This window comes from Miniopterus natalensis, chromosome 4 (assembly GCF_054644295.1).
Source record: "Miniopterus natalensis isolate mMinNat1 chromosome 4, mMinNat1.hap1, whole genome shotgun sequence".
NCBI lineage: Eukaryota > Metazoa > Chordata > Mammalia > Chiroptera > Miniopteridae > Miniopterus > Miniopterus natalensis.
Genome location: NC_142084.1, coordinates 8,528,267 through 8,549,866, shown reverse-complemented (window position 1 = coordinate 8,549,866; position 21,600 = coordinate 8,528,267). Strand labels below are relative to the sequence as shown.

At 53.1% G+C, this 21,600-nt stretch overlaps 1 protein-coding gene across 3 annotated transcripts in view; it reads left to right on the top strand.

Moving 5' to 3' along the window:
- Positions 1 to 21,600, top strand: part of SQSTM1 (sequestosome 1) — a 23,680-nt gene extending 2,080 nt beyond the window's left edge. For 2 of the 3 annotated variants that reach the window (XM_087816261.1, XM_016201504.2), the window contains 7 exons: positions 11,045 to 11,140; positions 11,657 to 11,886; positions 11,979 to 12,120; positions 12,854 to 12,934; positions 17,465 to 17,676; positions 17,934 to 18,129; positions 20,728 to 21,600. In XM_087816261.1, coding sequence (XP_087672387.1) covers positions 11,092 to 11,140; positions 11,657 to 11,886; positions 11,979 to 12,120; positions 12,854 to 12,934; positions 17,465 to 17,676; positions 17,934 to 18,129; positions 20,728 to 20,885 — 1,068 coding nt within the window. In that variant the 5' untranslated portion in view covers positions 11,045 to 11,091 and the 3' untranslated portion in view covers positions 20,886 to 21,600. Of the gene's footprint in view, positions 1 to 8,896; positions 9,160 to 11,044; positions 11,141 to 11,656; positions 11,887 to 11,978; positions 12,121 to 12,853; positions 12,935 to 17,464; positions 17,677 to 17,933; positions 18,130 to 20,727 lie in introns of those variants that run through there. The other variant, XM_087816260.1, reaches the window with a different exon arrangement.

Sequence of the window (21,600 nt, the reverse complement as noted above, 5' to 3'; positions counted from 1 at the left end):
GCACACACCCACCACTTGGCTGAGAATGGGTCAGCACCAGGCCTGACTGTCTTGCCAGAATTGTACACTGAGGGCGAGGAGGGTCATCCCGAAGGAAAGTCTGGTGCTACCACTAGTAGGGGGCTGGAGACGGGGTGGTCATGGAAAGAGCAGAAGCATAAGGGGTATGTCCCCCAAGGCCTGCAGAAGTGACATCGCTGTGAGAGACGGCCCACTGCATGCAATCATTGGGCCCTGCTGTCCGAGAGCTTCACGTGTCCCTCCCTGTAGCCTCTGCACTCCCAACTTTATCCTTTGAAACGGCAGCAGTTGTCTGGCTCCTGGCCAGTTTTCCACAGCTCTCTCGCCCTTACTGTAATGAATTCCTCAGGGCCTGCCTGCAACCCAGTTCCCTCAGGCACTTCTAGGCAGGTGAGCTCTGCCTGTCATCCTGCAGCCTAGGATGGGGCACCCCCTCACCCAAGGGTTCACCTTTTTGCTGGGGACAGTGACACTGGCCCCCATCCAGGAGGGAGGGTGGAGCCAAATGGGCATAGCAAGTCCTACTTTCTCTCCAGACCCTGCTGTGGGCCTTCCTTTGTTCTTGCTTCCCACAGAGTGAAAATGACCCTTTGTGTTGGGATTCCATGTCAGCCCTCAGCCTACACTGCCTTCTGGAGGTTTTCTGGGACAGCCCCTGGCAGTGGCCTCTCCTTCCACCCTTCTTCACCGGGCTTCTTAACCTGTGCTCTAGGGATCCAGAATTGGGGAGCTCCAGGAGCTGAGATAAGAAAAAAAAAATTTCTGTCTTTCACTAACCTCTAACTGAAATTTGCATTTCCTTGAGTTGTGAATGGAGGCAGTAAAGTCCAGCAGAATTCACAGTACTTGTGGCTGTCACACAGAAATCACAAGGGTTTTCATACGCTCTGCAGGTGCTGCAAACCCCTCAAAGTAGCAGTTACCCACTGCTACCTGGTGTTTCTGGTACCTATTAGTCCTACCTCTGTATCTTATAATGTCATAACTTTGTGTGTGTGTTTATGTTTTGGTATTTGCATTTCAACATTAGCAGTCCTTTTGTAATGCAATATACTTTATGCATCTGAAAACACGGCTCTAAGCAGGGGTCCTTCATCTTCTCTAGTTGCTAAGGGTGTCTCTGGCACAGTGAGAGTTTAGAAGTCCTTCTGAAGTCTCACCTCATCCCTCTGCTGGCCTTCTTTCCTTGGATGCCTCATTCTCACGTTCATTCATAACAAAGGTCCATGGGGCTCAGAAAGCTTACCCTGGGGGAAATGACCATGCCTGAAGGGCAGAGGGCCTTCCTGAGAAAATAAGGTTAGCAGTTTGATCCAGGGGAGAGGAGAAATTGCCTTGAAAAGGTGGCCAGGTGGTTCAGTACATGCAAATGTCTCTGTTGAAGGAACCTCCAGGCCAGCCAGGGTAGAACTCAGTGAGAGAGGGCACCAGAGGCAGACAGGGTAGGGCAGAGAGAGCACCAGCACCTAGCACACCTTATCAGTAATTTGGGTTTTTACCCTTGGAGCTATGGGGATCCTCTAAAGCAAGGAGAGGAGTAGGGACTGCCCTGGGGTCAATACAATCAGATTTGCATTTTGAAATGATTGCTTGGGCAAGCATGAGAAGGGACTAGAGAGAGTAAAAGAGGAAGCAGGGAAGGAAGTCTAGAATACACACCTATGGCATGAAAATTATTTTGAGCTGAAGGCATTTGAGAATAGGCTTTTTTCCTGAAGTCCCTTATCTGCCTAAAAGCAGAGCTTCCCAAAAGAACTCAGCTGTCCTAAATCTCTTCCCCAGGAGCAACGAGGGAAAGACTGATTTTATCACCTAATAAACCCAGACACACAGCTGTCAATCATCTCTTCTCCTAACGGCCCATTTATCTTTCCTAAAAGTCATTTATTTCTCCTGTAAGTACCTTTCTCCCCCTCCTCTCCCTCTGCTTCCCCTATTAAGTTGGTATATAAGACCCCAAATTCTAACCGCCTAGTACTTGAATAAAAATCTTTTTGTTCTTGTTAATCTGTCTTGTGTCATTTTAATTCACAGGCCCCAACTACTAAACCTAAGAGGGTAGAGAAAAAAGTTTTCTGCCTCCACATAAGCATCTCTCCACCGAGAGAGATGGTCTGGAATGCGGGGTGGGGGTTAGAGATGACAAGTAGATGGGTTCAGGACAGGCTTTCCGAGACCGTGTATCAGGAACATGGACTAGAAGGACAGCCTGTCTGGGTTCATAATTCTGGCTCCACCACTGTGTGTGACTCAATCCTTTCTGAGGCCATTTCCCCAGCAGGTAAAATGGAGGATAATTATCAGTTAGAATAGGCTTGATTGCCCTGGCCAGTGTTGCTCAGTGGTTGGCCTGGGCACAGGAGGGTCCTGGATTCAACTCCCGGTCAAGGGCACATACCTGTTGCAGGTCTGACCCCTGCCACTGGTTGGGTGTGTGCAGAAGGCAACCAATGGATGTGTCTCTGTCACATTGATGTTTCTCTCTCTGTCTCCCTGTTGTCCTTCGCTTCCACTCTCTCTAGAAATCAATGGAAAAAATAACCTCACTCTTAGGGTGAGGGTTAAAAAAAAGCTTTTTAAAATCTACTTTAAAACAAAGAAAGAGTAGGCTTGCCCAGCCGGGCGTGGCTTAGCGGTTGAGCATCGACCTAGGATCCAGGCGATCGGGGTTTGATTCCCGGTCAGAGCACATGCCCGGGTTGTGGGCTGCAGCCGATCAATGACTCATCATTGATGTTTCCTTCTCTCTCCCTCCCTCTCCTTTCCTCTCTCTGAAATCAATAAAGATATATTTTTTAAAAAATAGGCTTGATTATGCCACTGTAATAACCCCAAATGTCTATGATTTAATAAAGGTATATTTCTCAAAGCTGCATATCTATCAAGGGTCCCTGGGGGCTCTGCTCATGGTAGTTCCTGCCCAGGCTACAGGAATAACCACCTGAGCGTAGAAGGCTTCCCTGGCAAAGGGAAAGAGAGCCCTGGAAACTCTAGCACTGGCAAATAAATAAATGCTCTACCTGATACATGGCTCTTCTGTCTCAGGTCCTTCGCCAGAGCTAATCAATGGTCTCACCTCAAGGGAGCAGGTGAGTTAATATATATAAAATATTCAGAATACTTCCTGGCATAAGAGAAGTACTGTGGGAATGTTACTACTGTTGTTATTGGGATGTACAATCAGCCAGAACTGCTGTGGTTTGAGGACATGGCATGGTCACAGCTGACTCTCATGTTTCTGGCCTGCATTGTGATCATAACTGCTACTGGGAACCCTGGGGCTGCCATCTGGTGTGGGGGAGTGGTGGTTCAGTACTCTTGGATTCAACTGACGAAGGCCAAAATCAATTGATTTAAGCTGTCTCATGATCCAGCATTAGGCCTGTGGGGACCCAGAAGCTCAGTTGCTGAGATGAGGCCTTGATCCCCTGCTCAGTGTGGGCCCAGCTCACAGGCAGACTCCAGCTTCCAGGTGGCCCCTGTGGGCATTTTACCAGCTTGGGTTATATGTGCATTCCTGACTCAGTGGGCTACAGTGCTCTGGTTGGCCAAACCTGGGCCATGTGCCTACCCCACCCTACCCACACTGGGGGAGGAATGAATAGAGCACCGGGAATGGGGAATGCATATCAAATCTGGGAGCAGGAGTGAGCAAGACTTTGACCCCCTCCCCTCACCCCTGCGGTCTTGGGGAACCGCAGTGCCTGAGGGTGGTGGAGTGGGTCACTGCAGCCTAGTGAAGGGCTGTGCCCTTCTCAGTAGCTGCCAACTTCCCATCTCACATCCTTTTTTTTTTTTTTAAAAACATATCTTTATTGATTTCAGAGAGAGGAAAGGAGAGGGAGAGAGAGAGAGAGAAACATCAATGATGAGAGAGTCATTGATCGACTGCCTAGCCTGCAACCCGGGCATGTGCCCTGACCGGGAATCGAACCCCAATCACCTGGATCCTAGGTGGATGCTCAACCGCTGAGCCACGCCCAGCCGGGCCCCATCGCACATCCTTTAACAAGGTTATAGTGGTGGCCATGCTGCCAACTTTTTGGCCTGGCCTCCGGGAGGCCCAGGCCCTGTGGACCCTCCATCCCTCTCTTCTCTCCTCAGTTCAGGGCCTGCCAGACTAATTCCTGGGTGCCATCCTGAGTGCTAGGCAGAGCAGGGTACTGAGGACCCAGCCTCAGCCACGAGGGCCTCCCCATGTCCTCCCTTCACTGGTCACCTGTGCAAAGCCCAGCTGCACCCACTGTCCTGCCATCAGGTGGCTGGAAGCCAACTACCGGGCATGGCAGCCCTGCAGAGCTTATCGAAGGAGGACCCCTTGGCGTCCTGCCTCAGAGTGTGAGGGTTACAGGATAGGGGACACACTCTAGGTCCAACATGAGCCCCCCTCCTCCCTGAACACGCTACCTGAGCTCTCTACCTGCCAGGTGCTGGGGGACAGGCTGAGCAAAAGAGGTGCCCACCGCCAGCAGGTGTGCAGGGATGTGAAGGAATTGGGTCCTGGATGGAAGGCCAAGCAGGATAAGGGGAGCTCAAGCTCCAGGCAGGGAACTGATCCGATCCGTTCACAGAAACTTTGGAGCAAGAGAAGGCGGCTTAGATTTCAAAGCTGCACATATCCAGGTTTTCGACTGGCCAGGGTGGGGTTGGGAGAGGAGGGACAGAGCTCTGAGCCTAAGCTGCAGGCCACTACCCTCTCCATGTGACCCCAAACTCCTTCCCAAGGGAAAGCCAGGGCCCAGACACCTTCTCACTGCTCAGCCTGGGACAGGCGCTCCCTGGCAAGTGTTACGCTGACCTCTGGGGCCCCAGCCAGGTTGGGAGTCCCTGCATCCTCCTGCGCCTTCTCTTCTTCCTCTGCCTTGAGCTGCTGTCACCTAGTCTGCCAGGCCTAGGCGCCTAGCTCCGTTAGAGGTCACCGCATGGTCTCCTGCGGCCCCCAGAACCTTCAGCAGTCTGGACGGCCCTCTGCTGTCCGGATCCCCAGAATGCCCGCCCTGGGTAGGTATCGACCCAGGAAGGGGCGGGATCATCGGATCCCTGTCGTCACCCTCGTCCGACCCCACTTCGGGTCCCACTTAATGAACAGCCTTAGGGGACCTGCAGCCCGACCAGGCCACTTGCGACCGGTGGATCTGACTCCCACTCGTAGAGGTGCGCTCTCCCTAGTTGCTGCGGGAAACAGGAGCCCCTGCCCGCTTCTCAGTCGGCCAGAGCCCCGTACAGCTCTGGGGGTCCAAGGACGCACCTGGGGAGTAGGGTCTGGCAGGTTGACGCCGCTCCGGCGGGATGGGGACAGGGTCGGGTGCAGCCTCCCCAAAGGCGAGCCGCGGACCCCCTCCAGGGACGCCCCCGCCCGTTGGCCTGAGCCCGGGCCGCTCCCTCCCGGGCTGCCGGCTTGCTCCAGGCCAGGCGGGCGGGGCCCGGCTCAGCGGGAGAGGTGCTAGCGCCGCCTGTCGGGCTTAGAGTTAGTTCCTGCCGCTCTTGGGCGCAGGGCTTTCTGATAAGTATTTACAGACAAGGCCCCGCAGGCCTCGGTCCGCCTCCCTTCCCCCATTCGGCGCTGGTGGGAGCTGTCTCCAGCGCCCCGTGCGCAAGGCTGCTGGCAACCCAAGGCGCGGGGGCCCCCTCAGTGCCCTCGGGAGGGCGCAGGCGTTCCACTCCCGGGCCTAGTGTCCGCAGCCAAGCTCAGAATGGCTGCTGCCACCCTCCAGCATTCGTACGGGCGGCCAGGGTGATTTCATGCCTCACAACCCGGTATTACCTAAATCCCATCCATGTCTCTTCGTGGCTTTATTTCATTTCAACGATGACTCGACCCCCCTTTGTTCCCCCACCATAGCCCCTGACACATCTTGGCTAGGCTGTAGGCCTTTGCAGGAAGGGCTTAAAGAAGGTGATATCCATTGCCTGGGGATTTTCCTGAAAGGGTGGCCACGGAAAGCTCCTTCGACATTTAGGATGAGCGATTGCCATGGGAAGCAGTTGGAAAGGTTTCTGGCAGGAGGAAGAGCCAAGGAGAAAGTCACCAGGTGGAATGGTTAGGAACTGGGGGGTAGGAGGGGTCCCTCTGGTGTGAGGGAGTGGCATTGGAGTCCCAGCCCAGTGTGGCCTGGGGGCCACACCACCCTTGACCCTGACCCTGTTCCCCCACATACAATAAACTCATCCCTTGGGCGTAACTCAGGGGTCTAGAGGAGCTTGATCCCCTGTGATCCTCAGTCTCAAGGGTGGCCCAGAGCCTCTCAGCCTGAGTCCTGTAGTGGCCGTGTCTCTGGCTGGCCCAGCACCCACCTCAAGGCTTGGATCCATACCCCAAAGAAAATAATGGATCTTCAGAAAACCATTATCAAGGGATGGGATTGTTTTTGGAAGGAAGGCAATGGGAACTGAGGAGGTGGTTACAATACACCAGAAAGCAATAAACCAAATCAGACAACCTCCTGCCACCCCTGCTCCCAAAGTACCCTGGAAAGTCTCCACTCAGGTCTATTCCAGGCTCCCCACTCTTTCACCCCCACCATTGGCTACAGTCTCCTTCCTAAAGTTCCCATCCCCAAGTTGATACCCCCAAAGGCAGCCAAAGAACAACTAGCACACCTAGGGGGCATCACCTGGGAGCCGGCACCCAAGTCATCCCACCTAAGTCATCCCACTCCAGCCCCATTCAAAGATGAGGAAACTGAAGCTGGCCATTTGCTAAAAGATGACAGGGTAGTAGATAGTTGGTCTGATTCAGGCACCAAGCTTCACTCCCCCTTGCCCCCCAAGTGTGAATGCCATGCCCTGGAAGGTGAGGAGGTGGCCAGTGGGCACAGGGGAGGTTGAGGAACTCCCTGCAGCCCAGGGAGGGCAAGGGCAGAAGATGGAACTCAGTTCATGAGGACAGGGTCTAGTTGAGCCTGGCCTCCCCACTGCTGCTACCAACCCCTGCCGCCTGGCTGCCTGCTAAGATGTCATCAAGATTGGCGGCATCCGGGCTGGGGATCTCCCTGTGGTGGTGGCTGGTCATGGGACGCTGACTCACTGCCGGCCTGACCACCTGACCTCGAGTAGGCCGGCGGAGAGGGCCCTGCCAGGGGGTTCCCCTGCCGCAGCCTTGTTTACCTCTCCTGCCCTTGGGGGAGGGCGGGGAAGGCCTGCGCCCCGCCGCCGCGGGGCATGCTGGGAAGGCCACCGCTGGGGCTCCCCAGGGCCGAGGGTCTCCTGGTCTGTTCCCAGGGACCCGTTTCCTGCCATCTGGCTTCTCCCTTCCTGCAACCCCACCTTCCCAGACGTTGCCAAAGCCAGGCGGTCCTGCGGGCAGCCTCCAGTTTCCGTCAAACCTTTGTACGGGGGCCGCGCCTCGGGCCCTCCCTGAAACCGGGGTTCCCTAGACCACAGGGTTCTCCTGGTGTACCCTCCACCCACTCAGCAGGGGACACTGGAGCCCTGGGAGCGGGAAGCCTGGCTCTGGGCCCAGGCTGCAGGGGCTGCGAGGCTCCTAGGCTGCTGAGTCATGCCCTCGGGCACCGTGGGCTGTGCAGCTTCTGCCCAGCACCGCCCCTCCTTTGTCCCTGACCCTGTCTGCAGAGCGTGGGCGCGGGCGCGGGGTCTCTTTCCCAGGCTCACTGTAGGGATGCCGGGGGACCTGAGAGGGGACTGTCCTCTCTACAGGGCTGTTTTCAGGGATGCACTGCTTGGCCTGCTCTGGAACACTCTGGGAAGGACCAGCCACAACTGTGGACAGGTCCCTGCTGTACTCCCACAGGCGAATCACCTTCGAACCTGACTAATCAAATCCACCCAACTTTGGGGTGTGTGTGTGTGTGTGTGTGTGTGTGTGTGTCTGGGTTTCCCATGCCTTGAGGTTACCTGCTCCCACAAACCCCTCCATGACTTTAAAAGTACATGACTTTGACTCAACAGGCCCGAGCTGCTACGTACAGGACCCCACCTGGGAGGCTTCCTGGTGACATACTCTTCCTTCAGGCTCGTGAACAGGTCACTTGTGTCAAAGCATGTTTCTTGGTTTCCAGTTGGAGGGCTGTTGGTCTGACCCCTGGGCTGCGCACGAAGCCAACAGGCCTGAGACCCCACAGGCCCTTGGGCGCTACCTGCTGAAGGGAACCCCCGTGCCGACCGGCGGGTGTCCAGGCTTCCACCGGGAGTGTCTTGGGCTGCAGTGCGTACTTGGCGTCTACTGAGGCTCCAGGGAGCTTAGGCTGGCCCTCCAGCTGGGTGCGGGTGGGGTTTCTGTGCTCTTTCGGCACCTCTAAGCCCTAGTTCCTATTAAACTGGGAGCGCCTCTGGCGCTTGCTCCTGAGGGGGCCAGTGTCCCTCAGCCCAGTGAGGGGCCGTCCTGGAGTGTGCGGGGGGAGGTGGCGATCCCGGGAGGCCACCTGGGGGACCGACGCCTTCCAGCGAATGGGGGGTTGTCAAGAGCGGCAGGGTAGGGGCAGCCCCTCAGGAGCCAGTCTGATCCGGTCGGTGGTGCCCGCTGGGAGCCCCCCGGCTGCGGGCCTCTGCGGTCCCGCTCCCCCGTGTGGGGCTTCCCCGGCGGCCCGGCTCCGCTCTGCTGAGTCACGGCCAGGCCGGGAGGGGTCTGGGGGCGGGAACCCTGCGGGTTCTATCCCCAGGTGCAGAGGCCTGAGTCCACGTCTAGATGTCGGAGGGCGGGGCCGGCCTCTCGGGGTCACCGGTGCACTGGGGGCAACGAGGAGAGGGGTCGGCGATGAGGGGGGCAGGGGAGACCGCTGGGAAACCGAGGGGGCTATACGCGCGGGGGTCCGGCAGGGCGGCTCACGCGCCACGGCCGCAGCGTTGGGGGCGGGGCCGCGCGAGACCCCGCCCTCTAGGGGCGGGACCAGACTCCGAGGTCCCTTACAAAAGCCGCCAGCCCGCAGCTGCGGCTCCACAGCCAGGCTCCTGCTCTCCGACGTAGCGCGATGGCCTCCTTCACGGTGAAGGCGTACCTTCTGGGGAAGGAGGAGGCGACCCGCGAGATCCGCCGCTTCAGCTTCTGCTTCAGCCCCGAACCCGAGGCGGAGGCGGAGGCGGAGGCCACGGCGGGCCTCGGGCCCTGCGAGCGGCTGCTGAGCCGGGTGGCCGCCCTGTTCCCCGCGCTGCGGCCGGGCAGCTTCCAGGCACACTACCGCGGTGAGCGGGTCGGGCGCCCTCGGGAGCGGCGCGGGGTCCTGACGCAGGCCTGCCTGCGGGGCGGGTGGCCGCGCCTTCCCTCGAGATGGGCTTGGTGGCGCCTGCGGGGCTTTGTCCTGGCCGCTCACTGGGTGGTCGGAGGCCCGCGTGGATCCCCAGAGCAACCTCGGGTGACCAAGAGTGGTGACCAAGGCCGGCTCTTGTGGGGCCATGGTCTGCCAAGGCTCTCCCGGCGGGTCTCAGGCCTGGGGCCTAAGAGGCCTCCCCTCCCCCGGCCATGATGTTGCAGATCTTGGCGAGGGTGCTCTTGGGCGTCTTCGCCGGCTGGCGGCGGGTACAGGGTGGTCAGGCGGGCACTCAGGTTACACTGACATCTTGCTGCTGCGGAGTCGGGGCCTGCTAGTGCCCGGTGGGGTTTCAGATCGTGACCCGGAAGAGCCCGGGCGCCTGGAAAGAGGAGTGGTGCGGGTAAACAAGTGTGGGGGTGCAGGGGACTCGGGCTGTGCGGCCTGGCGCTCAGTCCGCGGCGGCTGGGGGAGGAGAGGCGGGGATAGACCGCAGGACGCCCAAGACCAGGCTGAGCCCAGACGTTATCCCACTGGTCGTGGGCAGAGGAACAAGATCAGAATCTTCTTCCGAAGTGGCTGCGTGGAACGGGAGGCCAGGAACTGTCCAGTGTCTTGACTGGTGGCTGCTAGGGGTGGGGTGGGGAGGTGTGGCTGGGAGGGAGGCGGTGGCAGAGGCAGGCTCCTGGGCAGGGCTGTGCTGGGCCCTCTCGCTGAAGGGTGCGGCCTGGGCGCCAGGCCCGCTCCTGGTTGGTTTTATTTTTGTAAGAACTTTATTGAGCTGTAATTCACATGCCATACAATTCACTCACTTAAAGTGTACAATTTTTAGCATATTCACAGGTTTGTGCAACCATGATCACAATTTTAGAACCTTTTCACCACCTTATAAAGGAACTCTAATCCTTTAGCCATCCTCCCAGGCCCCCAGCCCTAGGCAACCACTAATCTCTTTTTCTCTATGGATTTCCCTATTCTGGACATTTCATATAAATATAAATATAAATATAAATAATATAAATATAAATATAAATATGTAGCCTTCACAACTGGCTTCTTAATACTTAGCATAATATTTCCCAGGTATACCAGCGTTGTAGTGTGTCAGTGCTTCATTCTTTTTTGGTGGCTGAATACTAGTCAGTTGTATGGACATAGAGCCTTTTGTTTATCTGTTCATTAGTTGATGGATGTTTGGGTTGTTTTCACCTTTTGACACTGCCCCTGTTCTTATGGTACATAAGCTTTGTGTGTCTGGTGACCCACAAAGCTGGTCCAGCTTGCAGATGTATGGTGTGGTTCGACCTACATGGTGGTGCTTTAAAACCATTTGAGCCAATATCTAAAAAGGAGACTGGATACAAATCCATAGTTTTAGCTTTGTTGGGGGAGGAAGCAAGTGGGTGTATTCCTTAAACCTCAAGAGGGCCAAGGCCTTTGGAGGAGCCTGGTTTCCCAGGAGCAGGTCACAGCTGGGCATCTCCCACAGTTATAGATAGGTCTGGGCCTGGTCAGATGTGAACTGAGGCAGCACCTTTGTGAAGGGGCAGCTGGCTAGAAGCCGAACAGTAGGTAGCCAGCTACTACTGCTGCCGCCCCTGCCTCCCCCGTGCGCCAGGGCCCAGGTTGGAGTTTGTACCTTCCGGGCAGCGGCAGAGTGAAAGCAGTCTGGCCTCAGTCCTGCTTCCCCCTGCCTCAGACAGGTGGGCTTCAGGTATAGCCCCAAAAGTGCTCCTGTGGCTCAGGCCTCAGCCCTTTTCAGCAGTTGTGTATAGGCGAGGAGCCCTGGGTGCTCATGTGCTGTCTTTTAAACAATCTAGATGAGGACGGGGACTTGGTTGCCTTTTCCAGTGACGAGGAATTGACGATGGCGATGTCATATGTGAAGGATGACATCTTCCGTATTTACATTAAAGGTAAGGGCTGCTGCCTACCAGGTAAAACCGGACGGCTTGAGATTATAGGGAAAATCCCCCCAGCAAAGAGGAGAGGAGCTGCGGACAGTGTAGGGGCGTGATCATGGCTGTGCTTGGCCTGAGAAAGGAGTCAGTGTCCACCACAGTGGGTAGGGGCAGAAGGTCTCTGGGTTCACTGTTGATTGTGCCCAGACCAAGGGCCATGGGTTGGGGCAGCTTTGAGGGGTGCTGTGGGGTTTATTTTAGTGAAGGGCAGGACCAAAGCTGTGCAGACACAGCTCCCTGCTGCTTCTCTCCCACCTGGGCCACACGTGCCCAGGTAAATGTGCAGGTCCTGGGAACCTTCTGGCAGGTTCTCAGGTCACTTTGTTGCTGTTACTTGAGCGGCTGAGTTCCACATGGACTCAGTGTCTGGAGAGCAGGACCAGGGGCCTGCTCACAGTGGTGACAGCCCCGCAGTAGTGACAAGGGGGAGACTGTGGGACTCCACTTCATAGCTCTCTACCCTCCCTGCAGAGAGGAGGGAGTGCCGGCGGGACCACCGCCCCCCATGTGCTCAGGAGGCACCCCTCAACATGGTGCACCCCAATGTGATCTGTGATGGTTGCAACGGTCCAGTGGTGGGGACCCGGTACAAGTGCAGCGTCTGCCCTGACTACGACCTGTGTGCAAGCTGCGAGGGAAAGGGCATGCACAAGGAGCACAGCAAGGTCGCCTTCCCCAGCCCCTTTGGGCATCTCTCTGAGGTGAGCAGGGCCTCCCAGCTGGCCAGGGTGGGCACAGGGTGGCTGGAGCCCCCTGACCCAGCACCATTTGCCCTTCTGTTTCCTTTCCCCAGAGCTTCTCTCACAGCCGCTGGCTCCGGAAGCTGAAACACGGGCACTGTGGATGGCCTGCCTGGGAGATGGGCCTCCCTGGGAACTGGAGCCCACGTCCTCCTCGGGCAGGGGACGCCCACTCCAGCCCTACAGCAAAATCTGGTGAGCACTGGTCTGTTGGCTTCTTCAGGGCCAGGTGGGAGGGCCGCAGAGCTGGAAGGCCTTCCCCATTACCTGAATTCCTGCTGTGCCTGCGCTGGTCGGGGCAATGCACAGCCATTGAGGTTATTTAATCTTCGCCAAACCCTGCAGAGGGCGGAGCACCGTCTTTGTTTTACAAACGGGAAAACAGGTGCTTGAGTGCCCAAGGCCACTAATTCACCTGCTCTAAACCTAGCCTGGGCCCCAGCCTGGCTCAGCACCGTTCCAGCACCTTTGTCTCTGTAATGTGCTCCATTCTCTTATGTTAGCTGCCCTGAAAGTCAGAGCCAAATGAGGTTGTCTTTATAAACAGTCACAAAGTTAAAAACTACACATAGCTGGCATTCTAGATTTTTGGATTCTGGTTTTATTACTCTTACTGTGTCCTTTGATTTACCTCATCCTTGGGGACAAAGGTGGGGATATTTGTTTGATTTTTGAGAAAATAACATATCTAGGATGTAATATTTTATACTGCGTATATTGAACCCCTTGTGGGGTTCTGATCACCAGGGTCACAGATGCAGGGGAATGAAGGGTCCCAGGAGGTGGCCTGGAATGGGAGGGAGCGAGGACAGTGATGGGGTGCAGGCTGCCAGGATAGGCCTGAAGGTGATAGCACTGCAACAGAGATCAAGATTGTTGAGAGATGTATTTTGAATTAAACATTGTTTTTATTTTTCAAACATCAAAGCTTCTGGCCCACCGGAGGACCCCAGTGTGAATTTCCTCAAGAACGTAGGGGAGAGCGTGGCAGCCGCCCTCAGCCCGCTGGGTAAGTGTTGGCCTGTCTGTTCTTCGATGCCAGCAGGGCCTTCTGGTAACTCACTGTGAGTGGCTGTTTGTGGCTTTCACCTGAGATACTACAGAGGAAAGGGAACGCCCTTGAGACTAGTAAAGATTGGTTGCTCAAGTCAGCCTTTGCCAAGTGTACCACAGGCCACTCAAGGTTGAATTCCCTGACAGATTCTTGAGCTTTCCACATGAGTGCAGGAGAATCAGCCAGCGTTTGGTTGGCATCCCAGTACGGAGGGTGACCAGGTTCAGCTGTAGGGCTGGCCTGTCAACTTCTGCCTGTCTGTCTTTTGGGGAAAGAACAGTTTGTATTTTCCCCTCGTGTGAGCCTTGGGGTTTCCTCAAGGACTTGGGTGAGTAGTTGAGATCCCTTTTCTCTTTCCTTCTTTTTTGCAACCCCGAACCTTTCCTGCAGGGCTTGCAGGTGCTGGGCAGCAGGGAGCAATAGAGGAAGGGGCCCTGTGTGACGCCAGGTTCCTAGTGTCTCGGGTTCAGAGTAGGTCTCTGGGTGAGAGAACTGCAGCACGTGCCCCCTGGCGGTGTGACAGGTGGGACCTCTGAGGTTTTTGAAAGCATCCACTGTGTCCGCTAGTCTGGATGTGGGTGCTTCAGGGCTAGGCCTTGTGGCAGTGAGAACTGATTAAAGAAGGTGACTTCTGGTTCAAGATGACCACAGATCCATGATCTCAGACTAGCAGAGAGTTCATCTTTGTGACTGCAGTGGCAGGAAGTGTCCACCCAGTCCCGAAGTTGTATCCAGTGTCTGAAAGAAAAAGAGGATGCCCATACCTCACCCGCCACCCACCCTGTGGCATACAGGGAATGACTGCCATCACCTCTTACCTGAGACATTTCTGCTCACGCTCATTCTGCCCCAGGTACAGCTTCAAAGCAGCGATGACATCTTGGCATTGCTGCTCCATGAAACAGCTCAGACCACACATGGTTTCTATACTAGAGTTAGCATGAGAAAAATAATTGATAGTCTTAATGCTCACCAAGGGGGATAAAACGGGCAGTGATCAGATTATAAGGGGGAGATAATCTCCGCTAAACTCTGCCTGCCACTCATTTAAATGACAAAATGAAGGGGAGTGGAATTTGAGGTGGTCATCCACCGAATGGGCTGTGATTAAGGGCCATGGGAACTGTTCTTTGGAAGATAGTAAGTGGACAGTGGTTCTCAAGCTGGCTGAGCATCAGTATCACCAACAAAGGCTGTTTTATTTTGGAAACTTAAAATTACTCTGAACAACAGTCGTTCACTAAAAGAATGAAGGAGACAACCTGGGAAGACACAAAATCAAGTCTAGGTCCAGGTAGGGAACTTGACAACAGTACGAGTCCCTGGCCCGCCTTGCGGATTCTGGGATGTGGGCCTTGGGGAGGGCCTTGGAGCTGGGTGTTTTGAAGGCTTCCCAGGTGACTCTGGGCCACACTTGCTGTCCATCCAACACCGTCTGAGCTTGTGGTGTGTTTCAGAACTCGAGCTGGATTCTTCACTCAGGACACATGGGAATAATTCTGGAAATGCTCAGAAGCCTCTTGGGATAAGGCCCAAGGCTTTTTCACATCTTTCAAAGTGGATGGAGTTGCTTTCTGCCAGCTAGGGAGAAGCCTACAAGAGGGGGAATGTTTCAGTAAAATATGCCTTTGAGTAGTTTCAGTTGAGAGCCATTCGAGGAATTGATTAAATTCTGCTGTTGGAGTTATGGGTATTTTTTTTATGAGGAACTAACAGCTAGGATGACTCACTGCTGTTTAGAAAGGACTGTTCCCAGGCAGGGCCCAGAAGGGAGTGAGCCAACACCACATCCCAGAGGGCAGTCTGTGTGCAGTGAATCAGCAACTTTAAAGTAAGAACCCAAGGCCATTTTTTTTTTTAATTTAAATTTTTAAATTTTTAAAATGTTTTTATTGATTTTTTTAGAGAAAGGGAGAGAGAGAAATAGAAACATTATCAATTAGCTGCCTACTGCACTCCCCCTGCTAGGGATTGAGCCCGCAACCTGGGCATGTGCCCTGACTGGGAATCAAACCACGACCTCCTGGTATAGGTTGATGCTCAACTGCTGAGCCACACTGGCCAGGCCCCAAGGCCATTTTTTGATAGTTGCTGTGTGAACCAATGGAGTGGGTCCACCAAGGCCCAGAACTGTTCCTGGCTTAAGGTCACAGTGAGTGACATCTAGGACATAATGCAGCAGGGCCTTTGTCTTCACGAGGTATTCCATAAAACCTACACACACACAGGCTTTGGGGGCAGCAGGGCACAGACTATGGCACAGTCTGGTAAGCCCTGTAGTGTTGGGTTAATCATCAAGTTGGAGAATCCCTAGTTCTATAATCTCTCTGATCCATTATAGAAGAGTGATGTCATTTATGCACCTAACAGTGAGAAAGTACATGGTTTTGTTGTATTGTTTTTCCAGCTTTTCTGTTTGTTTGCACCTTTCATAATAAAGTTGGAGGGAAAATGTAAGGAGAAAAACAATTTAAATATTGTAGATGAGGGTACTGGTAGTTATGCCTGCGTTTATCTCTGCTTGCTCCTCAAACTTTGTTAAAATAACAGTAAGGGGATTAAAAAGTTTAAAGCAACATGGACAAAAAAGGGAGAAAAGTAATAGAAGACAAGATAAGATGATGCCATGAAACTTTGGAAGATGGGAAATGGATGGAGGGCAGCAACCAAGAGTTGGTTATTCACATGGAGGTTTCTGGTGAAAAGCAAGGCCAGCTTCCCGGCCAGGAAGGCCAGGTAACCAGTGGATGGGTTGATGACCCAATGAAGGATCACATAGAGACTTCAGGGCCCTGCTCAGCCAGATGATGACCCTTACCAACCCTTGCAGGAGATCTGGAACACTTGATGCAGGGAAGTTTTGCTATAGAGACAACAGGGACACAGGGCAGGGTGAGGCACCAGCTTGAAATTGGGCATCATGAATGAGCAGTGGAGCTAAGGAGTCTGCTTAGGAGAGGCTGAATGTGCCCAAGTAGAGTCCTATAGCTGTGCCATCTAGGATCCTGATGCCTGGCCGGATATCTGGTCACCTGTAGATGGAAACTCCTGGCCTCACATACAATGTTTCCTATTGGCCTTTCCTTAGTGTTTTCCTGGGGTCAGACAGCCACAGCTTACCAACCATTTGGGAAAACTTCCAAACACAGGAAAGAAGAAACTTGGGGAAGGATATGTAACAATGAACAGAATGTTAACATCCTCAGTGAAAGACACAAAAACCTGTTTGTATCCATGAATAAAGAACAGGATATCATAAAAATAACGAAAGGGGACAAAATGAGAATGTTCTTGGAAAATAAATAATAGCAAAAAAGAGAACATTTCAAAAGGAGGCTTAGATTTTAAGGTCATCTTAAGGAAACATTGCAAAGCAAAACAAATAGAGGCAGGAGGAGAGAAAATTCAAGGATTAATCCTGGTGGCACAATAGGATAAACAGGAATTCCAGAAAGACAACAGAGAAAACTGAAGGGAAGAAGTGAACAAAGAATACAAGTTCTTTGCACCAAGGACATTAATCTCTAGATTGAAAGGGACCCCCTGGTGCCTTGTACAATGACTAGAAAAGACCCCACACCAAAGTTTATCATTATTAAGTGTTAGAACCCTTGGGATAAAGAGAAGCTCCTGAAACTCCCCAGATTACTGTAAAGGCTTGGGAATTCAAAGCACAACACTGGAAGCTATAAGACAGTGGCACAAGCAAAGGTTTCAGAAGTCTAAACTAAAATGGTTTTCAACTTAGAATTCTATACCCAGCTAAAGTAGTAAGGTGTGGGGGCAGAACAAAGTTGTCTGGTATGCAAGGTGTTGATCATCTTACCTGAGCTTGAAACCTCTCTGTGGTCAAAATGAAAATAAACCTAGAATGAAGGTGTTTGCAAACAGGACCCAACACAGAGGGAGTTGCCAGGATGAAAGGAAAGGTGGGCAAAGTGCAGGAGCTGTGCCTCTGGCCTAGAGAGCAGCCAGGTCAGGTGGGAGCTTCCTGTAGTCCTCTGTGCCACAATGGGGCATTCTAGCCACAGATGGTATTTGGCTCCCACTGGTTGCTAGGCCCTGGCCCAGTCTGCTGTGCAGATCTGTCCTGCATGGTTAGGGAAAAACAGTATCTCTTTCTAGACTTACTGGCTCTGAAAATTGACCTGGGATGTCAGTTGAGATTAATGTTTTATTAAGCTAGAGGAAGAGAAAGGTGCAATAAGACTTATTCTAGAAGCCAAGATGATTTGGGGCCAGGAGTTTGGGAGCAGTTAAGCCCTTGGGATCCTGAAGGTCAAAGATGACCATCTATTTGCCTTCTTGCTGGTAGGCTGCCATCCTGGCCCAGTCCTGTACTGGTGGTGTGACTCCAGATCTGTAGTGGATGCCAGCATCCCAAGCCTCCCACACTTGGGGGGCTGAATGTGAAAGCACTTTATAATCTGGCAGGTTCGCCCTCTGAAGGACTTAACAGGTTTTTGTTTTCTCCTTGGTGTCTAGGCATTGAAGTCGATATTGACGTGGAACATGGAGGGAAAAGAAGCCGCCTGACCCCGGTCTCTCCAGGCAGCTCCAGCACAGAGGAGAAGTGCAGCTCTCAGCCAGGAAGCTGCTCTGACCCCAGCAAACCGGATGGAGTCATGGAAGGAGCAACACAGTCTCTGGAGGAGCAGATGAAAAAGATAACCCTGCAGCCTGGTGCACAGCCTCAGGCAAGCACCCTCCCGCTCCTCCCAGCACCCCAGCCACAGCCCCGCCCCAGCACTTATGCAGCTGGGACCCAGTTCTGGCACAGAGTGAAGTCTGTGGCATAAGTCATTCTGTGACCCCTCTGCTAGAACTTTGTAAAGAATATTCCTCTAGCTCCTTGCCAGTGTGTCTTCCACATGCGGACTCTCCAAGGAATTGAGACTGTGGTCCGGTGGGCCTCTTGCACATGGCCTGTGTGCTCATGGGGGTTTTGTTGCAGGAACAGATGGAGTCTGATAACTGCTTGGGAGGAGACGATGACTGGACTCACTTGTCTTCAAAAGAAGTGGACCCGTCTACAGGTGAACTGCAGTCTCTACAGATGCCCGAATCTGAAGGGCCAGGCTCTCTGGACCCTTCCCAGGAAGGACCCACAGGGCTGAAGGAAGCTGCGGTGTACCCACATCTACCACCAGGCAAGTGATCTCAGGGATTCTGTACTTCTACCTTTTTTATTCCAAGTATCCTATCGCCTGTCTTGAGCAACACAAAAAGGCGTCTATGGTGGGGCTGGTCTGTTGGCATGAGAGAAAGGAGTTGGTTTTGTCCTCCTGTCTATACTGAGCCCTTTTAAGTGCAGCTAGTTTTAGTAACTTCTAAACCTTAACATCTAGACCTGCAATTATGCAGGCAGATGTGACGTAGCGGTGGTACTGGCTTTGGCACTGCCATGCACCACTGAAAGTGGGCTCTGAGGCCGCCTTCACTGTTTCCTCGTGGAGAGGCCGGCCTAGCAGGGCCCCAGCCGAGGTCCCTGTAGGGGCCAGGCAGGAAGCCACCATGTGAAGCAGTGTGGAAGGCAGCAGGGCTAGGTGGGGACGGTGGCAGCCGGTGCACACACTGAGTAAAAGAGGCAGCTGATACTCTGCTCCAGTTCATTACCGTCACGTGGCAATATTGTTGAAGACAATGTTCAAGAGAAAACCCATCTGTGGGCCAAATGTGGCCCTTGGGCCCCCAGTGTCTGTCTTCTTTGCCTTAGAGCAAAGAATGATTTTCTCAAACTTTTTTGTTAACCTCGCCCAAGGATTTCCCATTGATTTTTAGAGAGAGTGGATGGGGGGGGGGGGAGTCGCATGGATTAGTTGCTTCCCACACTAGCCCCGAGCAGGGCTGGGGATCAAAGCTGCAACCCAGGTACATGCCCTTGACTGGGAATCAAACCCATGACCCTTCGGTGTGTGGGCTGGTGCTCTAGTCACTGAGCCACACAGGCCAGGGCTCAAATTTTTTTTAAATCCTCACCCCAGGATATGTTTTTATTGATTTTTTTTTTTTTTTTAGAGAGAGAGGAGGAGGGGATGAGGGAGAGGGAGGAAGAGAGGGAGAGGGAAACAACGATGTTGCCTTCATTACGCACCCGACCAGGAATTGAACCCGCAACCTAGGCATGTGTCCTGACTGGGAATCAAACCTGCAACCATTTTGGTGCACGGGATGGTGCTCAAACCAGTGGAGCCATCTGGCCAGGGGGATTTTTCTATTTATTTATTTATTTAAAATATATCTTTATTGATTTCAGAGGAAGGGAGAGGGAGAGAGAGACACACATCAATGATTAAGAGTCATTGACTGGCTGCCTCCTGCACGCCGCCTGCTGGGGATCGAGCCCGCAACCTGAGCATGTGCCCTGACCTGGAATTGAGCTGTGATCTCCTGGATCCTAGGTCAATGCTTAACCGCTGACCCACACCAGCCAGGAGGGATTTTTCTCATTTTTATAATGGTTGTCTAAAAAGTTAAGACGTGGCCCTGGCCAGTGTGGCTCAGTTGGTTGGGTGTCATCCCAATGTACCAAAAGTTTGCCAGTTCAATCCTGGTCAGAGCACATGTCCAGGTTGCAGGATCAGTCCCCGGTAGGGGATATGCAGGGGGCAGCCAATTGATGTTTCCCTCTTACATTGATGTTTCTCTCTCCCTTCCTTAAATAAATAAATAAATAAATAAGGCCCCCCTTTGTCTCTTTACTGCCCTCATTAAAGAGTTAAGACGTGTGGCCCTAGCCGGTTTGGCTCAGTGATTAGAGCATTGGCCCTCAGACTGAAGGGTCCTGGGTTTGATTCCAGCAAGATCATGTACCCCAGTTGCAGCCTCAATCCCTGGCCCTGGTCAGCGCATGTGCAGGAGGCAACCGAACTGATGTGTCTCTCTCACAAAGATGTTTCTCTCTCCCCCCTCCCCCCCTCTGAAAAGCAATGGAAAGAATATCCTCGGGTGAGGATTAAAAAAAAAGTTAAGCCTGGCCAGGCGTGGCTCAGCAGTTAAGCATCGACCTAGGATCCAGAAGATCACGGTTAGATTCCCGGTCAGGGCACATGCCCGGGTTGTGGGTTTGATCCCCAGTAGGGGGCGTGCAGGAGGCAGCCGATCAGTGACCATTCTCTCATCATTGATGTTTTTATCTATCTCTCCCTCTCTCTGAAATCTATATATTTTTTTTAAAAAAGACCTGTGAAAATCTGATGAAATTCTATTTTCAGTGTCTATAAATTAAAAAAAAAAAGTTTTAAAACATACTTAAAAGAAGGGAAAAGGATAGATAGAAACATTGATGAGAGAGAAACATCATAGATCGGCTGCCTCCTGCAGCCCCCACTGGGGATGGAGCCTACAACCTGGGCATGTGCCCAGACTGGGAATCGAATTGCCACCTCTTGGTTCCTGGGTCAATGCTCAACCACTGAGCCACACCGACCGGGCCATAAATACAAGTTTTATTGGAACACAGCCAACTCATTTGTTTAGATACTGTCTTCCTGCTTTTATGATGCAACGGCAGAATGGAATAGTTGTGACAGACCAATAGCCTGCAAAGCAGCTTAAAATCTTTATTCTCTGGCCTTTTACAGAAAAATCCCTTCCTTGGAATGTCCCTGTGAGGGTTAGAGACCCTGTGGGAGGGCCAGGCCCTGTAGGCACTGGGTACTTGCTGGTTGGATGGGATGCTGCTGCCTGTGGGTCACACTTGGGGCCCCGTGACTCCCCTTAATGGCTTTTGTTACTCTCTCTGGCAGACGCTGACCCCCAGCTCATCAAGTCCCTCTCCCAGATGCTGTCCATGGGGTTTTCTGATGAAGGCGGCTGGCTCACCAGGCTCCTACAGACCAAGAATTACGACATTGGGGCTGCCTTGGATACCATCCAGTATTCAAATCATCCACCGCCCTTGTGACAGTTTTGCTCACCTGTTCTCTGTTTCCCTTCTTGTCTCATAGTTGTGTTAAGCTAGTGTAGAACCCCAGCGCTCTGGTTTCTCTGCATTCTTCTTTCAGAATTGGGGGGTGGGGATGCATGAAGCCATTTAGGGCAGTAGGACGAGTGACACGAGGAAGGAGTTCCAAATGTGATGATATCTGAAGAGTGTTTACCAGCTTCCCTCGAGTGCCCGGCTTCTTGCAGCCAGGGTGGGGTGGGAGGTATCCCAGGCAGAGCGAGGCTCCTGGGGAGAACGCTAGGCCACCCTGCGCATTGTGCTCTCTGCCCGCCAGGATCACACCAGCAGTCCAGAAGACATCTTGCCTGATGGCGTTCTGCTTTTTCTTTTTTGAAATGACTAATAGTACACTGACATGTAGTTGATTTCCTGCTAGAAACCCGATATACTCTGAGTTTAGCCGGAACACAGCCAGCATCCCGTCCAGAGGGAGGAAGCTGTCTTGGAGCAAGTACTGGAGGGCAGGAGAGCCCAGCACAGGCTTCGGATCTGGGAACAGAAAGGGCTGACGGGAACCGGTGGTGGTCACTGAACACTGCCTGTTTCATAACCATTATAGTCATCTCTTTTCCAAATCTGTCACCTGCTTTTAAAGTAAAGATCCCCTTGTAGTTGTTCTGTTAGAACATCTGTAAACCATCTGTAATTAAATGGTATAAGCACTTTAATCAAA